The 24,778-nt window shown below is 44.9% G+C and overlaps 1 protein-coding gene across 1 annotated transcript; it reads left to right on the top strand.

Annotated features, from left to right (window-relative positions):
* Positions 1 to 14,532: 14,532 nt before the first annotated feature.
* CD3E (CD3 epsilon subunit of T-cell receptor complex) lies at positions 14,533 to 23,354 on the top strand (the record flags this gene model as incomplete). The annotated part of the gene is made up of 7 exons (XM_080930583.1): positions 14,533 to 14,581; positions 16,573 to 16,590; positions 18,258 to 18,272; positions 20,475 to 20,690; positions 21,665 to 21,832; positions 22,358 to 22,404; positions 23,275 to 23,354. 7 exons carry the CDS (start codon positions 14,533 to 14,535, stop codon positions 23,329 to 23,331), a joined length of 570 nt encoding a protein of 189 aa, XP_080786709.1. The 3' UTR covers positions 23,332 to 23,354.
* Between the last annotated feature and the right edge of the window lie 1,424 nt (positions 23,355 to 24,778).

Genomic DNA, 24,778 nt, shown 5'->3' with positions numbered 1-24,778 from the left:
ACCCTGCAGGTCTTTTATTTTCTAAGAGTTCATTGTTCTGATTAAAAGTGTGTCACAGACTAGGAACCCTCGAACCCTTATCATCCTTTTTAAAAATTATGTGTAAATATATTTACTTATTGTGTGTATGTGTGTGGGTGCCCAGGTGACACTGCATACATGCAAAGGTCAAAGGGCCATTTGTGGGGGTTGGATCTCTACTTCCATCATGTGGATCCTGGGTGTTGAACTCAGGTCTTTGATTCAGCAACAGGCACTGAACCATCATCCCTACACACCCCACTCCCACTATCCTTAAAAGCTGGTGGTCTTGGTGAGGCTTTTTGCTTGGGCTTCACTGTGGATCTGCTGAAGGCAGCAGGAAGCACTCTGGTGTCTCGGGCAAGGTGTTCTGGCCTGACAGGCTCCCTTCCTCTTCCCTTGGATACCTGATGCCTTCAGGGGAGTAAGCAGGTTGGACTGGTCAGCTCAGGAGTGCTTCTGTGTGGAAAGGGAGCCAGATGTTTGTCCAAGCAGAGGGGATGAATCTTCTAGAGTGAATCAGGACAGGGTGAAAGTGTTCCTGTCTGCCCATTCTGGAGCCACCCAGAGGCCCAGCTCATCTCAGGCATATTAATCTCTGTTGATTCTGGTGACATGGTGGCATATCCCCTCCAAGCAGTCATGCTGCACAGGAACGACAATGGTAACCAAGGGGACTCAGAGTTAGGTAAGGACACCTACTACCAAGCTAAGGACCTGAGTTCCATTCTGGGGACCCACTTAGTGGAAGGCAAAAACCAGTTCTGCAGAGTTGTCTTCTGACCTACACACTCAAGAGGTCACACACACACATACACACACAAAGTAAATACAAATGGAGTTTTAATCATCCGTCAAGGGAAGGAAATGTTATTTAAATGGCTACTTTTGATCTGCACACTCGTTAAACAATGCCGACATTATTTCAAACATTTCTAAAATGACTGACTGTTAGAATTGACGGAGAAGCTTGAATCATCTTGTTTTGTGTGTGTGTGTGTTGTTTGAATCTTCACATCAGCAAATGTTCATGTTTATGTGGGGAGAGTTTGATTTGTGGCCATTCGAAGTTACACGGATCAAATCCAAAAGAAAGAAAAGTGAATCCCGGAACCAGGTACTGGCTACAGAGTCGTTCTGAAGATGGCTTTGAAGTGTATAAATGGTCCCTGGGAACCTATGAAAGATAAGATCTCTTTAAAACTTGGTTGATAACAACTCATGCCTACAAGTCCAGCACCTGAAAGACTGAGCCTGAAGGGCAGCCATGGATTTAAAACTGGCTGGAGCTATTGCTTGAGACCCTGTTTCTAAAAGGAAACACACACACCAACACACACGTTCACATGCACACCTGCAACTATAAAGGCACCCCTCCCCAGAGTGACTTTAAGGCCTCTTACTCTAGTAAGTAGGACTCATGGCTCTTTTCATTTTAAAAATTAAGGCCTTTAGTGCTCCCCTTGGCTATCAGCTCCTTTCCCATGCTCTGGGATGTGTTCACCTCCATGTGCCTGAACTTACTGCTCCATCTGCTTTGTCTGTCTGATAAACCTTTATTCTCTTCCTCAGTGCTCGTAGTCTTCCTAACCGAAGTCTTCCCTGACCCCTGGAGCCAGTGTTAATAGTCCCTTAGCACCTCATGACATTTTATTACAGCCACCTACACAGTCATTATTGTTTATATCTCGTCCCCGTACGCTAGGCTGAGTCCCTTAAGAACAGACTGTGTCTCTTCCGTTTCTGTATTCCCAGCGCCAAAATAAGGTATCTGTCAGAGAGTAAGGCATGCAAGTGAATGTGTAGGGTCTGAATCACTGTTCTCCACCAAACACCCACAGTAGAGAGCTCCCTCTGGTGGACTTTGAAGGATCTGCAAAACCCTCTGCATCTGATCTCAAAAGGCTAAGATTGGATGTTTTCAGACTAGGAGCACACACTAAAGTAACGACTAAGTAGACTCTATAAAGCATGTATACCTAATAAATTATATTTGAACATGTTAATGAATTAATGTGCTAATAATAGAGCGTGTGTTATTAATTATATAACAGCATATATCTCTCACTCATTCATTATAAACTTTAATTATTGAATAAATAAATGGTCAATAAGCCTAGAATTTGGGACATGCCCTCCACATATTTAATAAATACTGTTTTAATTAGATAAGAAAACTGTGGCTAAGCACTTAAAGAACACCTGCTACATGCTGAATGCTATTCCATTGTTTTTAAATGCCAAACTTGATTACAAGAAACTCAAGTCAAAATGCCTGAGAGTCTTCTAACTGCAAAGCGTCCTGATACATGGTATTTTTTCACTCTTGATATCTTGCAAAAGGGGAGACAAGGGTAAAAAGACAGAGCCAATACCCAGTTCATTCCGGCTCAACACCACCCTCCCCCAGCCTGATTCTAAATCCAAAGGGCCACACAAAGAGAAAGACAGCTTGGTTGTAGCTTTTTACTATGAGTAATTATGAATAAAAGCAGACAGATAAAACAGACATTGGTTTTCTCTGGCCCTCCCTGGTCTTTGACTCACAACCTTTCTGTGTTCCCACTTTCTGCACTGGTTCCTGAGCTTTGTGGAGGCAACATAGATATTTATTATATATAATGTAGGTGATTATTATTCTAGGACATGTCATCCACTGGCTGAGACAATTTGATTTTAGTGTGGCAAGGACTCTAGTTAACCAGAGTCCTGAGAAAAAAATAGAAAAGATAGAAAAGCCAGAGGATGTGTCTACAAGTGCACACTAAAACCCATGCGAATTAGGTTCATGCTTACTTGAAAATTAGTGTTGGTTATCCATCCTCTACTCTGAAAATACTTATCTTTATTTTTATGTAAGTAATACATATTCATTGTGGAAAATGTTAAACGTGTAGAAAAATATAGGATGAAAATCCAGATTGCACTATTTATACCCACAGGCCGTCTTTGGAGCATTTGCTGGGTTTTTTCCAATTACGTTTTCCTAAATATGTATTTATAACTCACACGGTAAACATTACACTGTGAAATTCAGCCTTTATATGTTTATTTTTTAACTTATAAGGCATGTCTATGTCTTGTTTTCTTTTAGGTAATATTTTTGCAGAATTAATTTTCAAAGATTCATATATATATATATATGAATATATATATATATATGAGTATATATGCTTTCAAAAAATAAAATAAAACCAAGAATCTAGGTTCTGAAAACTGGATATCAACTGGAACTGCCTGGTGGCCAGCTGCACTCTGGCTTTCTTTCATTGTCAAATTGAACTGGTTTGGGTGTTTCCTTTACATTTAACTTATAAATTCCCTTCTCTTCTGTAATCAGATAAAAGGTTAAACACGATAAACTCCTGCCTGGTCTTATGTGTTTATCATTTTAAAAAGAATCCCCATGACGCGTGTCCCCCTAGGGCTAGCCTGTGTGCTCTCCCCGCTCCTCAGCAGAACTTGCCTCCTAACTCCTACCTCTAACCCAGTAATGCTTGCTGTTCTTTAGTGGGAAACAGAAAGACAACTCTGTTTAGATTTATTTGGTTTTATCTCACATGTATGAGTATTTGCAGGTAGAACCCACGGAGGTGAGATCCCCTGAAACTGGAGTTACATACAGTAATGAGTGACTGGGGATCTGGGAACCAAACCCAGGACGTCTGCAACAGCAAGTGTCTTTAAGGTCTCTTCCTTCCAGCCCCAAACCTCAGTGTGTGTGTGTGTGTGTGTGTGTGTGTGTGTGTGTGTGCGTGCGCTCGAGCGCGCATGCATATGTATGTATGTATGTATGTACGTGTGTATGTGAAACAAGGCCTCACTTTGCATCCCTGGCAGGCCTGGAATTCACTCTTATAGACCAGAGGCAGGCCTTGAACTCACAGAGATCTGCCTACCTCTGCCTCCCAAATCCTGGGATTAAACACATGCACTGCCACACTTAGCCCTTTTTTCTTAATATGTATGTGTGTGCCTGAGTGTATGTATGTGCATGTGTGCAGGTGCCCAAGGGAAGTGAAGTGGGCGTCTTCCACTAAAGATCCCCCATATCAGAGTTACAGGTGGCTGTGAACTATCTAAGATGGGTGCTGGGAACTGAACCTCGGTCTTTCTGAAGAGCAGCAAATGCTCTTAACTCCTGGGTCGTGTCTCCAGCCCAGGAACAGCTTTTTAAAACCAATTTGATGAAAACTCAGAATGAAAAAAAAGAAAGCACCTTTTGGTCAGTCCCTTATTTCAATATTGTTGGATAGTTTTATAGTCATTTTCCTGTGTATATATTTTCTGTGTCTGTACATGTCTTTCATGAAGCATGTTTTGCATAGAAGGAAATGCACTCATTTCAAAGATTGCTGGAATTATGACAAATATATGCACTATTATATTATATATTAAGATGTTAGACATCCCCATTACACATAAAGTTCCTTTAAGACTGGGTGACAAGCCATCACTCACTCCAGCCCCCAAGCAACTAATAATCCCTGTGTGCTGCAATGGATCCAATTAGAGCTGCAGAATTCCACCCACGAGGAACCACATGGCATATGTGCTCTGGAGCCTGCCTTCTTTTGCCTAAAGCAGTCGATGAGATCGACTCTTGTTGCCTGCATCTGTGGTTCCTTGAATTTTATTGCTCCGTGGTGTTTTTCTGTATGAGTGTGCTACAACTTATTCAGTCTATTGTTGGGTTTCGGGTTTAGGCATTTGTGATAGATGCTGAACCTACTCCCAAGCCCTTGTTATTAAGTTTTAAGAGTTCTATATTTAGAATATAAATCCTCTGTCGTTTTTGTGTGTTATGAATCCTTTCTCCCATTCTCTGACTCACCTTTTCATTTCATCGAACGCCAAAATAGTAAAGCATATGATTCTGATGAAGTCTAATTTATTCCCCCTTTGCTTTTATGCTACTGTTTTTGTGTCTAAGGTAGCTTTGCCTACTCCCAAATCACAGAGATGCTATCTTCTGCTTTCTTCTGAAGGTTTTATAACTTCAGCTCCCACGTTTACCTTTGACTCATCTCATATTGGTGTTTGTTTTGAGAGATATATTTAGTTTGCTTTTTTTTTGTTTTGTTTTGTTTTGTTTTATGTCTATGGGTGCTTTGCCTGCATGTAGGTTTGGGCATCACTTGCAAGCAGGAGATAAAAGAGATCCTTTTTCCAAAATGAATCCTGGGTCATTTGAGGACATGAAGCTTTCCTAGCATGTGCACACAACAAATGTAAAGTTCCTTTACTTTCTGGCATAGTTGGAAGGACCTAACACAGCTTCAAGGATGTTTAACCACAAAGGGACATTCTGTCAGTAGACTCAGCTGCAGGTTAGTGGAACTTCTTTCACATTACCAGAAGGTAAAGATTTGAAGTTGGAGACTGTGATTCCTGGTTGTCAACTTGACTACATATGGAATGAACTACAACCCAGAAATGGAAGGCACACCTGTGATCCAGAACTCGAGGCTGGAAGATACAGACCTCAAACCTAGATCTTGACATGGCGACCTTGAGACATAGTGGCCTAAACAAAGTAGTACATACCTTTAATTCCAGGAGACCCAGGCAAGCACACCTTTGAGTTCAAGGTTAGCCTAGGACAAAGCAAATTCCAGATCCAGGAGTGGTGGTACACACCTTTAATCTGGGCCACACCTTCTGCTGGAGGCCTACACTGGAAAAAGGACATTGGAAGAAGGAAACTCTTCTCTTACTTGCCAGCACATCTGTTGGAACCTACTTCTTCATGATTACAGCTGATAGAGAAGACCAGCTGAAACACCTAGCCTCATGGGATTGAACAACTACTAGATTCTTGGACTTCCTGTTCACAGCTGCCTATTGTTGAGTTAGTTGGACTGCAAACTGTAAGCCATGATGATAAGCCCCCTTAGTATAGAGAGACATTCCATAAATTCTATGATTCTAGAGAACCATGACTAATACAGAGACCAACCACACTAGGGAAGAACCATCACAAGAAAAGATTTTAGGGGCCAAGCACAGAGGCAAACACCTGTAATCCTAGTACATAGGAGGTAGAGTCAGTAGGACAAAGAATTTTGGGCCAGCCTGAGGTGAGTATCATCCACAAGGAAATACTGTCATTTCTCCCCATGACAGTGGGGGATAGGGTTAGGCTTTTAACAACGTTACTTGATGTAAGGTCAATATAGAATATGAGGGAGGGGAATGGGGAGAGGGAGAGGGAAGGAGGTTGTTCAAAGAATCAGAGCCACAGAAATTATATAAAGTAAAAGGTTTGTTTTGGAAGTTTAACCTTACAAAATTGAGAACTTGTAAACTAGTGCCAAGTTGTTCCTCCTGCAAGTCTTGTGAGGCTATGGGCACAGGGCAGCTGGCAAGGAAGGAAGAGTAAACATCAGGAGGACTGGAGAAAGGAGCATGGAGACCCCTAAAGTTCTATGTTCTCAGTCCCTAGTGTAAGGAAAAGATGACGGGGCACCATTGAAAGGAAAAGTCAATGAAAGGAAAAGTCACAGGGCACCAATGTTGTGAAAGGATGACGATCCGAGTCACGGCACCAATGTTAGGGGAAGGATGAAGAGAGTGGGGGGCATATGGCCCACGGAGGTGCGGTGAGGCCTGAGGGCAAGGGAGATGCCTCTGAGGGGTCCATGTTGGGAATCCCTTCCCTGAGGGACCAGCCACACAACAGTATAGTACGGAATAGAGTTTATTCAGGTCATGGGAGAGTTAAGAGGGTGGTAGAGGCAGAGAGAGAGAGAAGTAGAGGAGTAGAGGCCGGCCATGAGCACGTGGGACAGAGGGGGAAGGGAAGGGAAGAGGGAGGCTGCAAGAGCACAAGGGCAAGAGAGGCAAAGAGAGAGAGGAGGGGTCAAGCAGCTCCTTTTATAGTGTCAGGTCACTGGGGCGGAGCATACCAGGCCACTGCTGGGTAATTGAGGGGTGGGGTATACCTGGCTGTTGCTAGGTAACTGAGAGGTGGGGTTTACAGAATCCCAACACCTAGACTTCACACCAACCTTTATTATCCAGCCTCCAGGCCTCAACCTCTACTGTACAGGCCTGCCATGAGACATAGTACTGTTCTGGGTCCAGTGCCCAAAGAAACAAAGGCAAAGACACCACAAGGGCTTAAGGAGTTGTAAATCCATTACTACCTGGACCCACAAGTCCAGCTTATAAATCTGCAAAACTGTTGAGCTGCTTTGAAAAGACCTGACTTTCATCTGCCTTTCAGCAGATTTCCGGGCCTTGCATCTCTGGGCAGGTTTTCTCCTGTGGTTTACCGTATCAGAGCCCATCACATTCAGTGTGCCCAATTTCAGCCATTTTCTACATGCTTGTATCAAGCAGGAGATAAGCAGTTTAAGTATCACTTACATTAACATCAAAAACATAGTAGGGGGCTAGTGAGCTGGCTCATCAGGTAAAGAAGCTCCCTGCAAAGCTCAACAGCCTAAGTTCATGACTGGGGATGATGTGGTGAAACGAGAGAACTGACTTCAGAAATTGTTCACTGTCCCTGATAGATTTAAAGGGGCATACACGCACCAACACACATAAACAAACACAATAGAAAGATAGATTGATTGATAGATAGATAGATGGTAGATAGATTGACTAATTGATAAAGATAGATAGATGGATGGACAGACAGACAGATTGATCTAATAAAACACACAATCTAACCTGATTCTAACTAAAGAAATAAAAAATATCTATGCAAAAGGCTACAAAACATTGTAAAAGACATGAAAGAAATCCTAAATAAATGGGGTTCTGGATAGTTTGTTCCTGAAGTAAAGGATACAGTTTTTAGAACTTGTCCATTTTTACCAAGTTAATGGCCAGACTCACTGTAATGGTGTACTAATAAAAATTTCAAATAAATTTTAGTGGTTTTTTTTTCATTAGTAGAATTTGGTTATTCTAGACTTAAATAGACATGCAGAGGACCAAAAACTCCAAAGGAGAAAGAGGAGAGAGAGAGAGAAAGGAAACAAGACAAGGAGGTGGAAATAACAGGCTCCTGGTAATTTATCAGCAGTTACAAGAAGGTGAGAGACTCAGGGGAGCACCTTCTCAACAACACATGAAGGCCTTCTCTTCTGCAGCCAGAGGGCATACTGAGCTCAGTCATAGGTCTTAAAGTACAAGGTGAGTTTCAGAGAAACTAGGCTTGATGACATCTGCTTATAATACTTGAACTCGGGCAGAAACAGGAGGATAACCGCAAGCTCAAGGCCAACTTGCACTTGATCTAGGAAGTTGCTTCCAGGCCAACCAGAGCTGCCTAGTGAGACTCTACCACTTCCCCTCCCTCCTAACCCATTCCCTACCACCAAAGTTAAAATTTCAGAGGACAGCATGGGGGTGGAATGAGAATGACTCCCATGTTTGAATACTTAGTCCCTGGATGGTTGGAACTGTTTGGAAAGGATTAGGAGGTGTGGCCTTGTTGGGAAGTGTGTCAGTGAGGGCAGGCTTTGAGGTTTCAAAAGGCACCTTGCCATTTATAGTGTTCTCTAATTCTGCCCCTACTTTCAGATGGAGATTTAAGCTCTCAACTGTTCCTGCAGCCTTTGCTCTGCCACCATGGACTCCAACTCTAAAACTGTGAGCCCCAGATTAAGTGTTTTCTTTTATTAATTGCCTTCATCATGGTGTTATCACAGTGATAGGAAAGTGACTGACACAGACAGTAAATTCTGAGCTAGGGAAATTAGTTATTCCAGATCTGGGGCCATAGGAAGAAAAACTTGGACCCCTGAAATTGATGGGATGAGAGGAGAGAGAGTAGGATAAGATAGGAAGGGAGAAGAAGGGAAGGAAGGGAAGGGAGGGGGCGAAATAGGATGAGAAGAGGATGAGAGGTGAGGGGATGGATTGAATAGAAAGGGATGGCAGCCTTGATTTTCCAGGTCATCCTTGAACCATTAGGACCTCAGAATTGGCCATCACATTTAAAGGTCTCACGTGAGGATGTGACTTACAAGCCACCACTAACCCTGTCCCTAAACCCCTGGACATCAAATCAGTTACAAAAGTCAACTCTCAAGGTGACTCAACTGGGTAAATGCTGAGGCTACTAGAGAGGTTAATGTGCTAAGTACTGAAGGCTCATGCTTTGAAAGCTCAGCCCCCAGCTAATGATAACACTTTAGGAGGCTGTGGAATAGTTAGGGGGTATGGCCAAGCCATCAGATCCAGGAAGTGACAAGGTTGGAGGAGTGAAGCAATAATCCACTGTGAGATTGAATGAATGAACTCTATGTGCGGGGTGAATGTGAGGAGACCAGCCACCGCCTCTGGAGTCGATAGCTCAGACTCGCAGGCTATCTATCACTTCTTCACCCTCAGCTCAGCCTGCGGCTGGCAGCATGATAGGGTATTCCCTGAGGAGAATGAAGCCCAAGCTGTGTTGTCAAATGTCAGCTGAACATTGAGTGAGTCAAAGACAAAATGCTGCAACTGTGCAGCCCCACTCATGGCTGAAGACAGTAGTGAGGGGAGACCCTCCCATTGGCAGAGCACCTGGCATTGTATCTGATCATCCACTTTATTATGGGAAGAGAAGTGGCCTCAAGTCAGAATAGGCACAGGTCTGTGGGCAGTGATAAATGACTCACTGTGCTGGTCAAGGGCCCAGTGGTAACGCATGATAACAACAGACTGGAGACAGAGAAGCCTGAGGAAGAGGTATATGTATGACAGAGGGCACAACACAAGGTAGAAGAAAATGACTTAGGTTAATGACAACTCGTTCTGCTGTGGCCATCTCAACACTGAATCAACCACTCTTGTGAGCTAAGTGTGGTGGCAATGGTTGAGTTCCATGTGGGCACAGCAGTATAGCATCAAGTCCCTCATAGCTCCTGACATCACTGAAAGAATGCCAATGCTGAGCCCCTGAGTTAGTGTCATCCTGGAGCAGACCAACCAATCTCTTCTTGGCAAGTGGAATACTGTTCAGGCCAAGCCTGAAGACTTACTGTGGTGGTTTGAATACATTTGGCCCATGGGAAGTGCTACTAGTAGGAGGTATGGCCTTGTTGGAGGAAGCATGTCACTGTGTAGGCAGGTTCCTAATACTCAAGCCCTATCCAATGCAGAAGAGTCAGTCTCTTTCTAGCTGCCTTCAGATCAAGATGTAGAACCCTCAGCTCTTCTCCAGCACCATGTCTGACCGCACACTGCCATGTTTCCTGCCATGATGATAATGGACTGAACTTCTGAAACTGTAAGTCAGCTCCAGTTGTCCCACCCAAAAGTTGTGTTGGTCACTGTGTCTTTTCACAGCAATAAAACCCTAACTAAAATACTTGCTGTCACTGATGTTGTCACTGTTATTGCCACTGGTTTGAGAGAGGGTCTCACTCTGTATCCCAGGGTACAGTGAGACTTACTACATATCTCCAACTCGCTTCAGACTTGGGGCACTCCTGCTGCCTCAGACGCCCAAGTGCTGAAATTGCAGGTGTCAGTCACCACAATCAGATGGGCTCGTTTGGTAAAAATAATTTACTTGGCACGCCCTGGCTCAGGGATTGGCTTTCTTGCATACAGAGTCTCAGCTAGTCACACCATGTAAGAATTCCTATTCTATCTGATCCATGACCAATGTAGCCTACAGAGTATCACAACCAGATACACTTCACCACAAAATGTATGTCAATGGACAGTTGAGCACGGGCTCCACTGGTCCTGTCATATGCCATAACCTTCTGAAGCTACTAGCCTGATGGATGTAGAAAAGATCCTCTGCTCCTCAACTCCAAACCTCCATCTGAGGCTCAGGGAGCATTCATTGCAGGAGAGTGAGCAGGAGGACCATGAGAACTGAAGGGTAGGAAGGGAAGCTGTTAAATTGTCTTCTGGAAGGGTGTGACTGGTGCACACATCCACTCAATGTAGCTATGGTTACCTGCATAAGAGCTGCACGGGATCAAACTATGGGATTTCGGAGGCCCCACTCCTTTGTTGTTGTTTTTTTAATTTTATGTGTGAGTGCACAGTCACAGTCCTCAGACACACCAGAAGAGAGCATTGCGTCCCATTACATGGATCCTATGTAGTTTCTGGGAATTGAACTCAGGACCTCTGGAAGAGCTGTTAATGCTCTTAACCACTGAGCCATCTCTCCAGCGCCTGAGATCCCCACTCCTAACTGAGGAGTTAATTGACAGTTAATGACAAGAGAGGAAGAGTCACTTTTCTTTGGGGAGCCTGCCTGTAGGTTGGCCTGGCCCCAGTGGATGACCCTACACTCGTTCATACCCACACGCGTGCACACATGATTAGGACTTATTGGACTCAGAGGACTAATGATTATTATTATTATAATTATATAATCAATAATAATAGTAATAATAATAATAGAGGACATGAAGTCCTAAGCAAATTGGGGGCCCCAGGGAAAATTGGGAGGAGACAATGCAAACGGATAGAATGTAAACGTTATATTCAAATTTTTCAATGACAAAGTAAATTTTTTAAAAGAAAACCTGGGAGGGGGGTGGGCTGGAGAGATGGCTCAGTGGTTAAGAGCACTGACTGCTCTTCCAGAGGTCCTGAGTTCAATTCCCAGAAACCACACGGTGGCACACAACCATCTGTAATGAGATCTGATGCCCTCTTATGTTGTGTTTGAAGACAGCTACAGTGTACTCCTATGCAGAAATAAATAAAATATTTTATAAAAAAAAAAAAGAAAGAAAGAAAGAAAAGAAAGGGATCAATCAAGATCCTGAAAGGGCTGCTTGAGGGTGACAGAAAGCAGATGGTGGAGCAGTGCCGCCATCCATGTGACACCATCTAGGACCCCCCTTCAAGACCCCTCACTACCCCAGCTGAATGTGCCCTTTGCTATCATTCCGGAAAACACTATGCTTATCACAGTGAGCACACCGAGGTGCTGGCAGAGGCCTCCGAGCTGCTGCTCTCTGCAGTTGACTTTCTCTGTCTGCCATATGGCTTCTCTCCCTCCTTTGCAGGTGTCCTCATTCCCATGAGCCACCTGCACCCAGATCTCCACCTCAAGGTTAGTTTCCCAGAGAACTCAAAGTGTCAGTGAACTTTGTGAGATGTGAAGATAAGCCCAGAGGGAAGGGGTCCGTTAAGATGGTTCTGTCCCTTGGGGAAAGGTATAAGGGTGGGATGAGTGGGGTGTGGTGTTCTTATTATATACCCTCCTGTGATCTTTATTGTTTTTAATACGCACACGGTCTTATTCCCACACTTGATGTTGGCCAAAAGTCTGAGAAGCAATGATGTATCACTTCCACAAGTAAACTTTTTTTCATCTAGAAATCTTAAAGAACCATATTGGTGGAATGGCTCAGGGGATAGGGAACTTGGCATTGAGCCTCATAATGATAAGTTAAACCCCCTCCCCTAGGACCCAGGACCCAGGATCCAGGGAAAATTAAGGAAGAGGGGTCAGAAGGAGCGTAAGAGCCACGGGAGGGAGGAGAGCTGGTTTTCCCTGGACAGCATGGCCTGTGCTGGTGAGCTCACTGCAGCTCTGGTTAGCAAGCAGCATTCCAACAGGCAGCAGTAACTGGACTGAGAGGGTTACAGGGGCAAAAAAGGGAGTGGAGGTGTATTGGGGTTGTCTGAGAGGAGTAAAAAAATTGAGGTGGGTATGATCAATATACATTGCATACATATATGGAATTGTCAGAGAATAATAAAAGGTAATCTTTTGGAAAGGGGGGAGAGAGAGACACTAAAGCAGAAAGTGAACCCTGACTCAAAAGTAAGGCAGAAAAGAGACCCCGACTCAAAAACAAGTCAGAAAGGGGACCCCCGACTCAAAAACAAGGCTAAAAAGGGACCCTGACTCAAAGTAAGGTAGAACGGGATCGAGAGAGCTCAGTTTCCACTCTGGCCTACGCAGACACCACACACATGCCCACGCAATCTCAAACTCCATACATAAAGGAAAGATTTCTTAATTTCCGTTAATTAGTTTATTTATTCACTTTACATTCCAATCGCAGCCCCTGCTCTCCAAGATCCCCCTCAGATAGCCTCTCCCCTCGCCCCTCCTTCCCCTTCTCTGAGAAGAGGGAGGTTCCCCTGGGTACTGAGTCTGATACTATCCCTTATCTGGGGATGTGGGTGGGCAAAAGAATGTCAGAGTAGGAAATAGGGAGAAGGGCTATGAAGCTGTCTTCTAAGCTCAGCACAGCTCACGCAGGCGCAGCTTTATAGTAGCTGTAGCTGCCAGCCGTGGTTCTACATGCAAGTGGGCCTATCAACAGCCAATCATGCATCGGGGCGGGACTTCTGGGGCCCTAAGCCTTTCTGCTGAACTATAGGTTGTAGATGGAAGGTTCTGGAAGAAAGCAGTCATTTTCTTCAGTCCTGTGCCCACTGAAGAGCTCTTCGGGCTCCAGTAGACGGTTCCAAACCCACTGTCACACAGATAACCCTCGTTAAACTCGGTAGATACACAGAAAAATGGAGCCAGAGAGATACCTCAACAGATAAAGCTGTTTGTGGTTCAAAACGTAAAGACCTAAATTGAAACCTGGGACTCTACGTGTTAGAAAGAATCCTCAAGTTGCCTTCTGACTTCCACACATGCTGTAGAAAGAATATGCCCACACATATACACATATAATAAATAAGTAAATAAATAAATAATATAAAAGCTCTTAATGAAAAAAGAATATAGGAAGACTTATTGAGAAAGAGAAATTAATAATCAGAAAATGTGTTTACACATGTATGAAATTACCAAAGAGCTAAGTCAATAAACATTTTCTACAAAGAAAAAGATGGTTGCTTATAACTCAGAAAGTACTTCTGCTAAATTGTAAATAGTAATGCTAAAAGCTACCCTAATGGGTGCATGAGTAAAGCCCCTAGCATAGCGTCAGGAGTGTGGCTCTCTCATTGTCCCGCAACTGCCCAGCATGTACAATGAAAGGCCAGGACAGCTACATGCTAAAATCCTATCTCAGAGAAAGAAAAACACCTCGAAGATTGTTAATGAAATGGCTCTATTTTGCTGCTCAAACCCAAGTGCACCGAAAAAGAAGGCAGATGTCTTCCTGCCTCAGCTGGTGGGGTAAGGCATGCGGAAGGCACCCTCTGTGGATACACAGGTAGGTGTTTTTCACAGCATTCTGGGGAGCTTGCTAGAACCCCCCTCCCCCAGCCCTGTTCATCCTTATGGGAAAGCTGTAAAGCCCGGATTTCCTCAGTTAACCAAGGTGGAGGTTTCTGCCTCGAACATTTCCAAGTGACGTGGAGCAGGCGGGCCCTGAGTCCCTTCGACACTTCCTGTGTGGGGTTCAGACACTTGCCTCCCTTGCCTGCTTCTGGTGCCTCCTTCAGAAATGGTAAGTCTCTCCTTGTAAAGCGCTCCCCACCTCGCTTCATCCTGTTATGGCAAACAGTGATCCGAAATCTTCACATGCAGCTAGTATGTTGATAACTTCTTCTCTTTCCTTTTCAGAAGGAATGAGCTGACTGTGTCCGCCATCTTAGTAGAGAGAGCATTCTGAGAGGATGCGGTGGAACGCTTTCTGGAGCATCCTGGGCCTCAGCCTTCTAGCAGGTGAGTAGGGGGGATAAGAGGGTGGTGCTTTTCCAGGCCGTTGCAAGGCTCACAGTCTTGCCCTGTGCAGCCAGAAACTAGAAGATTCAAGGAACTGTTGGTGATACCGTTAGGGAGGGGGGACGAGGGCTGGGGAAGAGAAAGAAATGTGGCCCAGGTGCAGGGAGACAGTTCAGGAGCCGGGCAAAGGAAATCCGTTGGGTTGATCTCATCAACTGAGAGAAGAGGTCTGTCTGGCATGGAGAATAAGCCTATCTGTCTGTAAAATTAGCAACGCTAAGAACTAACACAAGAAATGAGCAGAGATAGCACCTCTCTAGGTTTGGGGGAGATGGGATTGTTGGACCCAGGTTCATCCCAGCTGAGTATCTTTGAGACAAACACTTTGGAATTTCTAGTCTTTTGGAAATGACCAAGAGATTCCAACTAGTTTTTCCTTTTTCTGAAGTAAGGGATATAATTGATAAATTGTTGAGAGTGCACTTATGATATAAACAACACACACACACACACACACACACTCACACACACACACACACACAAACACACACACACACACACACACAGCCCTCTGTTCAGGAGGGCTGCATGCATTCCATGAGCCAAATGGCTCATGAAAGTTTTATGTCAAAGACCTAGAAAATACTGTATTGCCATAGCCAGGCTTCTTGCTTCAGAACCATGATCTTTGTGCCTCCATTTCCTGCTTCCCCTTGGGTTTCTCAAGCTTGACTATGCACACACCTTCACTGGGGGTCCGAGGTGAGTTGTCTGAGTGCTTGTGAGACAGAGGCTCATGATTCAGTCTAGGTTGACTGGTCTTGAACCCTGTGTCCTTCTGCCTTAGCCCCGTGAATGCTGGGATTCTAAGCTTGTGCCAGTACCTCCTTTCACATCCAGTATTTCTAACAAGCTTTGGATTTATTTCTGTGTGACTGGTCCAAAGAACACACTTTGAGTCTCAAGGGGCAGACAACAACTCCTACAAGGAACAGCTAGGAATTTTCTTAAAGGCCTGTGGTATTAATTGTAGTCTCCCTTAAATTAAAAAATAAATAAATAAATAAATAATGAAAAATTCTACATTAAAAGAGAAAGGAGAGAGTCTACGGGATAGTTCAGTGGCTGAAGTACCTCCCACCAAAGCTGTCAACAATCTGCATTTCTTCCCCAGGCCCCACACACGGAAGGAAAGAAGCAATTCCTACAGGTTGCCCTTTGACCTCCCAATCCCATAGCACACATGCACATATACAGTTAAACAAATGTAAACAAATACAATAAAAGGAAGGATAAAGAGGGAAGAAGAAGGTAAGAAGACTATTGAAGACCCAAGCACTATAGATACCTGTTTTGTCTGCTCTGGAAATAGGAGAACACCTCACCCTACATGGAGACTGTTTGTAAACAAAATGCTTGCTTGGGTGGTGCAGTGGGAACTGGCCACTGTGACAGACCCAAGTCAGTGTTAAGTGAGGGGACCCAAGATAGCCCAGATGCACAAGCTCTAATTCATGAGTAGTCAGACTTTCAAAAAATTGCAACCTCTGTCTCAAGCAGAAAACAAATGGAAAATTTGAGCTTTCAGGCCAGCAAAGACAGAATGAGAAAGAATCCTAACACCTGCACCCACCAAGGGCTTGTTTTCCGTCTGAAGTCAGAGAGCAGTTTTCAAAATAGAGGGGTGGCTGCCAAGCTCTGTTGCTCTTTCTTGAGCCGCAGCTTTCTTAACTTCTATTTACTGAGCACCATGCATTCACACTTAATGCTAGAGGCTTCCTTGACCAGCTTCCTCCTGAATTGGCCGGGATCCTCTGCCTGATACCCTGCAGTAAATGTCCTTCCCTGTGGTATAGAAGTTACTGTTATATGACATGGGTGAAGAGGACTTGAGATGCCAGTTCTGGTCAGACAGGAGCACAATTCTTTGTATTTGGAATTTCAGGCATCCATAGCATTTACTAACTCCTGTTTCTTCTGTTGTCTTCCAGTTGGCACTTGCCAGGACGGTAAGATATGATCTTCTTTCTTTGCTATAAAAGTTGTACCATGACTCTTGATTTAGCCGTCGCTCTAAATACCAGTGCTCCAGTCTATGACTGGTGGACGATCTATACCCAACAGAGATCCCGTGCATTCACAATGGGGCTGGGAAGCTCCCATCACCTGGTATTTCACTGTATCTTTGTGTGTGTGTCTAAACACAGATACTTATCATTTATGTTGTAAATGTCTGTACAGCACAATTTCGCACTGCAGAGCTTTGTGGGTCGAACACAACACTTCACACTGTATATATAGTCTATGTGAACAGTGGACACATCACACTACACCATGTAGTCTAGGTGAACTGTAGGCACAGCATGCTACCCTATATGGTCTAGGTAAACAGTAGGCACAACACACTACAGCATATAGTTAAGCTTGAACAGTGGCCTATGCTATCTAGGTTTGTGTGCATGTGTGCCGTGACATTTGTTCAATGACCCAATCGCTTAAGAACTCATTTCTCAGAACTGACTATATTTGAAAAGCAGTTTTGTCAAGGCTTGCCTTAGACATTGCTTGGACAACAGTGAAAGGTTTTTCCCTGCCTTGGCCTCACAGAGGTATCCCGGGTCAGAGAAGCAAGAGACTGCAGAAAATGATGTGTCCTAACAATTTTAAATTGTTTAAAAGGTTGAAGTAGATCTGGGAAGGTAACTCAGTTGGTAAAACGTTTCCTTGACAAGAATCAGTCAGGTACAATCCAAGCTCTGGGAATGCAGAGACAGAAGATGCTGGGGGCTTCCTGGCAGCCAGTATAGTCTAGTCACCAAGGTCCAGGTTTAGTGAGGCACCTTGTCTCAAAAGCAGGAAAATGGAGATCTATTGCAGAAGACACTTAATGTCCACCTCTATATGTGCATGTGCACACCTATGCACACGTGTGCAAGAGTGTGCACACACACTCATAGGAACACTAACATACACATATAAACAAAAAGTGAAAAGTGTCAGATGTGGTAGAGCATGCCTTTCATCCCAGCAATTGGGAAACAGAGGCAGACAGATCTCTGTGAGTTCAAGACCAGCCTGGTCTACAAAGTGAGTCCAAGACAGCCAGGGCTATGCAGAGAAACCCTGTGTCCAAAAAAAAAAAAAGGTAGTATCAGTATTTTTTATTCTTTTGCTTTTCTTGTTTGATATGAGGTTGGTAGAGGATGTGAGACTGGTCAGGATGCATGCATAGGATGGCCCTGGTTAAGCTTTGGGGTGGCATTTGGGTGTACATTCATAATCACGTGCTTGCATGGTCTGAATGTGGGTTTCTACATGTGCATTAGCCTAAACTTTATTTTCTCTGGCAGGGAAATAGAGTCAAGGCCATCCCAAAACTGGGAGCCTCTCTGTCCAGTCAGCACCTCCCAACAGAGAAGCTAGATTGTGTTCAAAGGCAGTAACTGTGACAGGCTTCTTCCCCTTCTCTGGTGTCCGTAGCAGTCATCTTGTGCATAGCCAACAGATATAGAATATAGAATGTAAGGCTCCCAACAGCTTGTCCTATGCAGTCAAAGGAACTTCAAGACCTGCTGTGCTCTTAAGATTGAGGGAAGGGTCCTAACCCATAGAAGCAGGAGGGATCTTAGTCACTGATAAAAATATTACTAATGGCTTTGTATTGCTTCCCTTTCAGATATCGAGGACACTGGTAAGAAGATTCACACTATACAGCCCCTCTCAGATGTAGAATAAACTAGAGGAACCATCAGAACGGGAACCACAGCTAATAGAGGGAGATTGGGATCATCTGTCTGAGATGTTTCTGGTTGTGTTGCTAACTTCCATGTCTGGTTAGAGCTATGCTTGTGTGCTTCCCTGAGCATGCTGTTAGGGAAAGGCACATAAACAGGTAGGGAGGGGTCACACCTTCAGCTTGTTTCTGTATGAACCATAAACTCCTTGAAAGCCAAGACAGCATTTCATTTGCCTGCTTTTGATTCCTGGCCTGTGATGGGATGCTCTGTGAATGTCTGAGTATGTAAATGAACTGTCTTGTAAGAGTCACAAATGTTTGGTGCTACACAGTCCTGCACACAATAGGTAGGTGCAGAAGGAAAAAGTGAAATATAAGAATAGCAAACAGCAAAGCGTAGATGAGGCAGGTGACAAGGGGGAGGTAGTTCTTGAGCTGAGTTTTAAAGGTTGCGCTTGTATTTTAGGGTGGAAGGATGCTTGAGGCAGAGGAGATAAATCCAACCCTGAGGTTCGACTGCCATGTTTGAATTCTCACTTTGTTTCCTATGTGTTGGGTGATAATGGATAACTTACTTAATATCTATGATATTCGATCATTGTGTGTAAAATGGAAACACCACCATTTTCTCTCTTCCAGCTCAGATTCTGTCATGTCAAAAACAATGCCTCTACCAGGGAGTGTGGTTTATATGAGTGGATTTCTGTCACCCACAGCTCTGGTTCCTCCCACCAACTGAACAATGGAGAATTTATTACACTCAGAGATAATGCAATGTCAAGTCATTCTTTCTTTTTAAATATTTATTTTATGTATATGAACACACTGTTGCTGACACACCAGAAGAGGGCATTGGATCCAATTACAGATGGTTATGAGCTACCATGTGGTTGCTGGGAGTTGAACTCATGACCTCTGGAAGAGCAGCCAGTGCTCTTAACCATCTCTTAGCCATCTCTCCAGCCCAGTCAAGTCCTTCTTTACAGAAAGAGCCATGCTCTTAAACTGTGCACTTAAAAAGTATCTTGAGTCATTCAGAGGCAGTGCAGAGGAGCGTATATCGAATAAGACATTTGATCCTTATTATGAGCAGCTTCATTAGCCTTAAAGGAAAAAACTCAGAAGCTGAGGATGTGGCTCAGTCAACAGAACGCTTTCCTGGCATGCACAAAGCCCTGGGTTCAATCCTCAGCACCACGTGAACTGAGCTTAATGCTATACACCTAGAATCCCAGAGCTCAGGAGTTAGAGGCAGGAGGATCAGAAGTTGAAGATCATCCTCAGCTTCATACCAAACTTGAGACCAGCCTTGACTCCATGAGACCTTGTCTCAAAAAAAAAAAAAAAAAAAAAAAAAACTATGAAAAATGTGTAGACCTGAGAGTCAGTGATTCAAATGCATGGAGGTCATTGTTTCTAAGACCCTGGGACAGCTCTCTGGAAGATAGCTGACGCAGGAGAAATGGCCTCAAGTTGTCTGTCTTATGAGTCTAGTTTCCACTGTTCTGGATTGTGAGCACATGCTCCTGTATGTTGAATTTGAAATATTTGCATCATATATAATCATATCTTGGGGGGGGGGGTGAATCCAGACCTCACCTCTGGGACTTACAGTTCTTGATGGGTTGGTGTCCATTCTGTCTAGAAGATGTTTACCTCAGATTGAAGTGTAAACCTGGGTTCTGTTCTTACTGTTTTTTTTTTTTTCATTTACAGATGATGAGACACAAAAACGTGAGTTTACAATGTTTTATTTATGCCCTCTCAGAAGACAGAGACCAACGGGTGTCGGGGAGGAAATGGATTGAGAGAGATCAGCCGCAAGAACCAAGAACTTCCTGTTACATCCCCAACAACTATTTTAGAAAGATTCCAAATAAGGACTCCTGTGGGGTTTTCTTGACTTTCACTCTCCCTTCCCAAGTCTCTCTCTACTGCCTATATGCTAAAGCCAACCTCCAGAAGGTTCTCTGCTCCTCCATCCTCACTCCCAACTTTTCTGGTCAGCCAGTACACATCTCCCTACCAAGCAAACCTCAATGCCCAATGATAAGTAATTTCCTGTATCCAGTCCCTTCTTCGCAGCATCCATTTGTCACTTGTGAAATTTCCCTAGATGTTCCCTTCCACCTTCCTTCCCTTTTCTTCTTTCCCCAGAATACAAAGTCTCCATCTCAGGAACCAGTGTAGAGTTGATGTGCCCTCTGGAGAGTGAAGACAACTTAAAATGGGAAAAGAATGACCGAGTACTGCCTTATAAGAATGACAGGCACCTGGTGCTAGAGGATTTCTCGGAAGTCGAGGACAGTGGCTACTATGTCTGCTACACGGAAGCCTCGAAGAAAAACAAGTACCTGTACCTGAAAGCCAGAGGTAACTCGGGATCGTCCCAACACAGCTTTCTCAAGAGTCCTGTCATCTCACAGCTCCTCCCGTGCTCCACCAGGCTCCCTGGGGACACACATTCCAGTATTTTCTGAGAAGTAGATTGCGCAATGTGGCCCGGAGTTGTCAGGGTAACTTCCATTGGTACTAGGTGTAAAATAGCCATTTCTCCAGACGAAGGCTTCAGTCACTTGCCTTGTGTTACCCAGAATCAAGGCTTACCATCATGAGTTGATGGGATCACTTATTCAGAGACCCATTTTATTACAAGGACATCTAGAGAGACTCAGGGCCACTACCTGAAAGTCCCAAATCCAGGCATCACAATACTAAAAGCCCCTATCTAACAGGTACTGTATTTGTCTTTGGTTTGGGGTTTTGCTTTGGTGTTTGGTGTCTGTTTGTTGTGTTATTTTGGTTTTTTTTTTTTAATAGTCCTGGATATCCTGAAACTTACTCTATCGACCAGGCTGGCCTCAAACTCTCAGAGATCTGCCTCCAGAGTGCTAGACTAAAGGCATATACTACCACCTCCAGCCTTTTTGTAATCCCTACACATGTCTAAGCTATCCAAGGGCTGGGGGAACACTAGGCAAGCCGTATACCTCTGAGCTCCACCCCCACGGCCCATACAATGGGATCCTTTCCTGCCATCCCCACATCAGCCATATAAGTTTAGCACATTTTTATTCCCATTTTGTTGCTATGAAAACAGAGGCTCTGTGGGGTGAAAAGTCCCCACAACTGAGTGATGAAGACACCAGAGCCTGTGTCCATACTCACCCACATTGCTTCTTCTTATCATTCTCACTGGATGCCACTGCAGGGAAGACTCTGGTGTTGGCCAGCATGCAGGTGTCTAAGGAAGACTTGTCTTCATTTGTTTCTTTCTCTTCTCCTACGTCCTGGTATTATCCTTTTTGGGTCATTGCTGTCCCTCCCCCAACCCCTGTGCCCTGCAGTGTGTGAGAACTGTGTGGAAGTGGATCTGACAGCAATAGCCATAATCATCATTGTTGACATCTGTATCACTCTGGGCTTGCTGATGGTCGTTTATTACTGGAGCAAGAATCGGAAGGCCAAGGCCAAGCCTGTGACCCGAGCAACCGGTGCTGGTGGCAGGCCCAGAGGTAAAACCCAGAGTTGGGTCAGGAGACACTTAGCCTGGGCCAGGATGGGCACCAAGTTTACAGCAGATTCCAAACAGCTTCTTTTGCACATTCTTGGTGAACCAAGATCCCTATCAAGGGTCCCTCATTCAAAATCATTCCTCTCCTTCCACCCTAAAAAACTCTGAAGAGCAACACTGACCAAGAATCCAGTGGGCTTCCTCAAATGCCCAAAGTGCTCTGCAGTAAACAGACTCAAGCCCCAAGCTATGGGCAGAGAGATCTCAGGATTTTAGCTCCTACCTCTTCCTCTCCCTTCCCTCTGCAGAGATAATGGAGGAGTCACCCTTGAGGAGAAGGCATGGGAAGCCTTAGGGATAAGGAAAGGAAAGAAAAGGAAAGGCAGCTGAATGAGAAAAGGAGATTAGAATTAAAAGCAGAGGATTGCCCTCCCTTGGGGTGGGTCTCTTAGCAGCCATCTTCACTGTAAGGCTGGCTTCAAGTGTTCAGCATGGAAACAGTACTTTCCCCCTCTGTCCTCTGTAGGGCAAAACAAGGAGCGGCCACCACCTGTTCCCAACCCAGACTATGAGGTAACCGGATATGGTAGGCGGGAAGTTGGAGGGGGCTCCTTCTAGAAAGAACAGCAAGAACTGTGCATCTTATCAGACAGACATTCCAAGCTGCTCGCCCTGGACTCCCAGGACAGGCTACCCATGTGTGTGCTGTCTCTGCCTTCTTCCTGTTATTTCGGGACTATCTCAAAGGCCGTTTGGCTCCCACGGTCAAGTAGAGGCAGGGGACTCAAGGAAAGGAAGCATTAGTCTTTCTCTTTCTTCTTTGGCTGAGATTCAGCCATGGAGCATACAGCATTTGCAAATGTTAACCAGGTAGATAAGAAAAGAATGCTGTTCCACTGGCATGCCCCAGTACAGTTGACTGGTCATTACAACAGGGCAGTGTTCGATTAATAATAGTCCCTGGCTTCCCTCCATCATGCACACACAGTGTGTGCACACACTGTGTGTGCACATGCATGCAGCCAGGCACCATGGCCCCTCCCCAACAGACTGCCGTTTGATTTGTCAACTGAAGAATTAATGCCTGGGGCCAGGGCTTCCCTCAGTGTGACTGAGCACCAGCAGTCATTGAAGACTTTCTCTTTCACACTGGATGAACTGAACAGCATGTATAGCACCAGGAAGAGAGGTATTTAAAGATCTCTCAGTAACTCCAGTGACCCTTAACAAAAGTTAGCGTTTGACTTCTCTGCGGCTGAGTTAGGGAAGTTGAGGCTCCCAGAAGGAGGTGACTGGCTCAAGTCTGTGCCAAGTTACAACTGGGCTTCTGACTCCAAGCCCAGACTTCTCACCTTGGGCTGCAGCCAACTCCCTAACCCCTTTTTCTTCCTTCAGATCTCCTTCCTCCCACTGTCCTAACCACCCTTCCCATTCCACCCTCAGCCCATCCGCAAAGGCCAACGGGACCTGTATTCTGGCCTGAATCAGAGAGCAATCTGACAGATAGAAGAGACATTGACTTCTGTGGACCCAGATCCAGCCCTCCAAGCGCCCTGCTATTCCTTGTTCTCTGGACAAGCTGCAGACTCCACGGTCTTGTTCTTCAGCCTCCTGGTGAACGCACGTCCTAGAACCTTCCTCACCTGCTTTCTCTGCTAGAAACCAGTACTGGGACATTGCTGACTCAATATACTTTGAAATATCATGGCTGGTCAGTTTGTCAGCCAGCCACTTTGTGGGGATACTTTTTTTCAGCCGCCAGCTCCCCGCTTCTTCACCACTGCCATCTCTGCCTTCAGTCCCTTCCCTCTCCTAATTGGCCCTAATAGCCAGCCCTTTCCTATAGCTTTCTGGTTTTCAACCTCTTTATTTTACACTCTGGGGATGGATTTGATGATCATTGGGCACAGGTCCTGACCCATTCATAGATCCTGGCCCAGCCCCCTGCCTCCAGGTTTCACTTTAGGTCCTTGGCTGGTCATTTATATTTCCATAAATCCACCAAGCTCCTCTCTGCGAATGCAAAAAAGCAATAAAGTGTATTGGCTGGAAAAGTTATGTCTCTTTTCTTCTGGAAGGTCCTTCAAAGAAGCAAGCCATGTCCTAAGGCAGTTCAGACCCGGCCCAGAAACTCAATGTTGCGCTTGCCTGTTAGAGGAGGGGGAACACTGACAAGACCTCCACATGCATCAGTCATCAAAAGTGCTGGGTGGGTCCCTGATGGAGTGATCGATTCATAAAATGAATGAGACACACTGGGCACCTTAAAGGCAGATGGAGATACAGGAGGATGAGGAGGGAGCTCGAGCCACGACACTGGTTTCCCTCAGCTGCCAGGAAATGCTGCTGAGCAGAGCCCAGGGAAGTGGAGATAAACCTTGCTGTGCAGTTCCCTCCTGCCCTGGAGGCAGCTGCCTGAAGCCCCAGGCATTGGTGGTTATGCAACAGGATGTGGGCTGTGCTGAGAGTGAGGACGGGAGAAGTGTGGTGGCAGCCGGGGACCAGATACTGGAGGCTATCGGTGAGAGAATGTGGTTCTTGGTACTCCCACGCACTCTGCTCGCAGGAGAGATGGATCCAGAGCCCAAGCAAGCTATCCTAGGACAGCTCAAACCAGTGGATTCTCTTCTCCACCTTTCTGCCCTCAGACACATCCCTGCTGACTTCAGGGCAATTTGTTGTGCAATGTGGACTTGTGTGATGAGCAGCGGTCCACATACTGTCCATATTCAGCCTCAGACTTGTAACTACAGCTCCTGTTAGTTGTTTTTTTTTTCTCTAGGCATGATGTTTATGTTAAAATGAGTCTTGGTGATTTTGTCCATCACCAACCACTAATAAGCAGGCTGTTCCAGGGGTGGCAGATTTTGTCCAGTCAAGGACATTCATAGCTCACTGTGATAAAAGCATTAACATTTGGTGTTTACTGAGCATTTACTATGCTCCA

Source organism: Micromys minutus, assembly GCF_963924665.1.
Source record: "Micromys minutus genome assembly, chromosome: 16".
NCBI lineage: Eukaryota > Metazoa > Chordata > Mammalia > Rodentia > Muridae > Micromys > Micromys minutus.
Note: the sequence above shows the minus strand (reverse complement) of the source record. Positions and strands in the feature narration are given on the sequence as shown.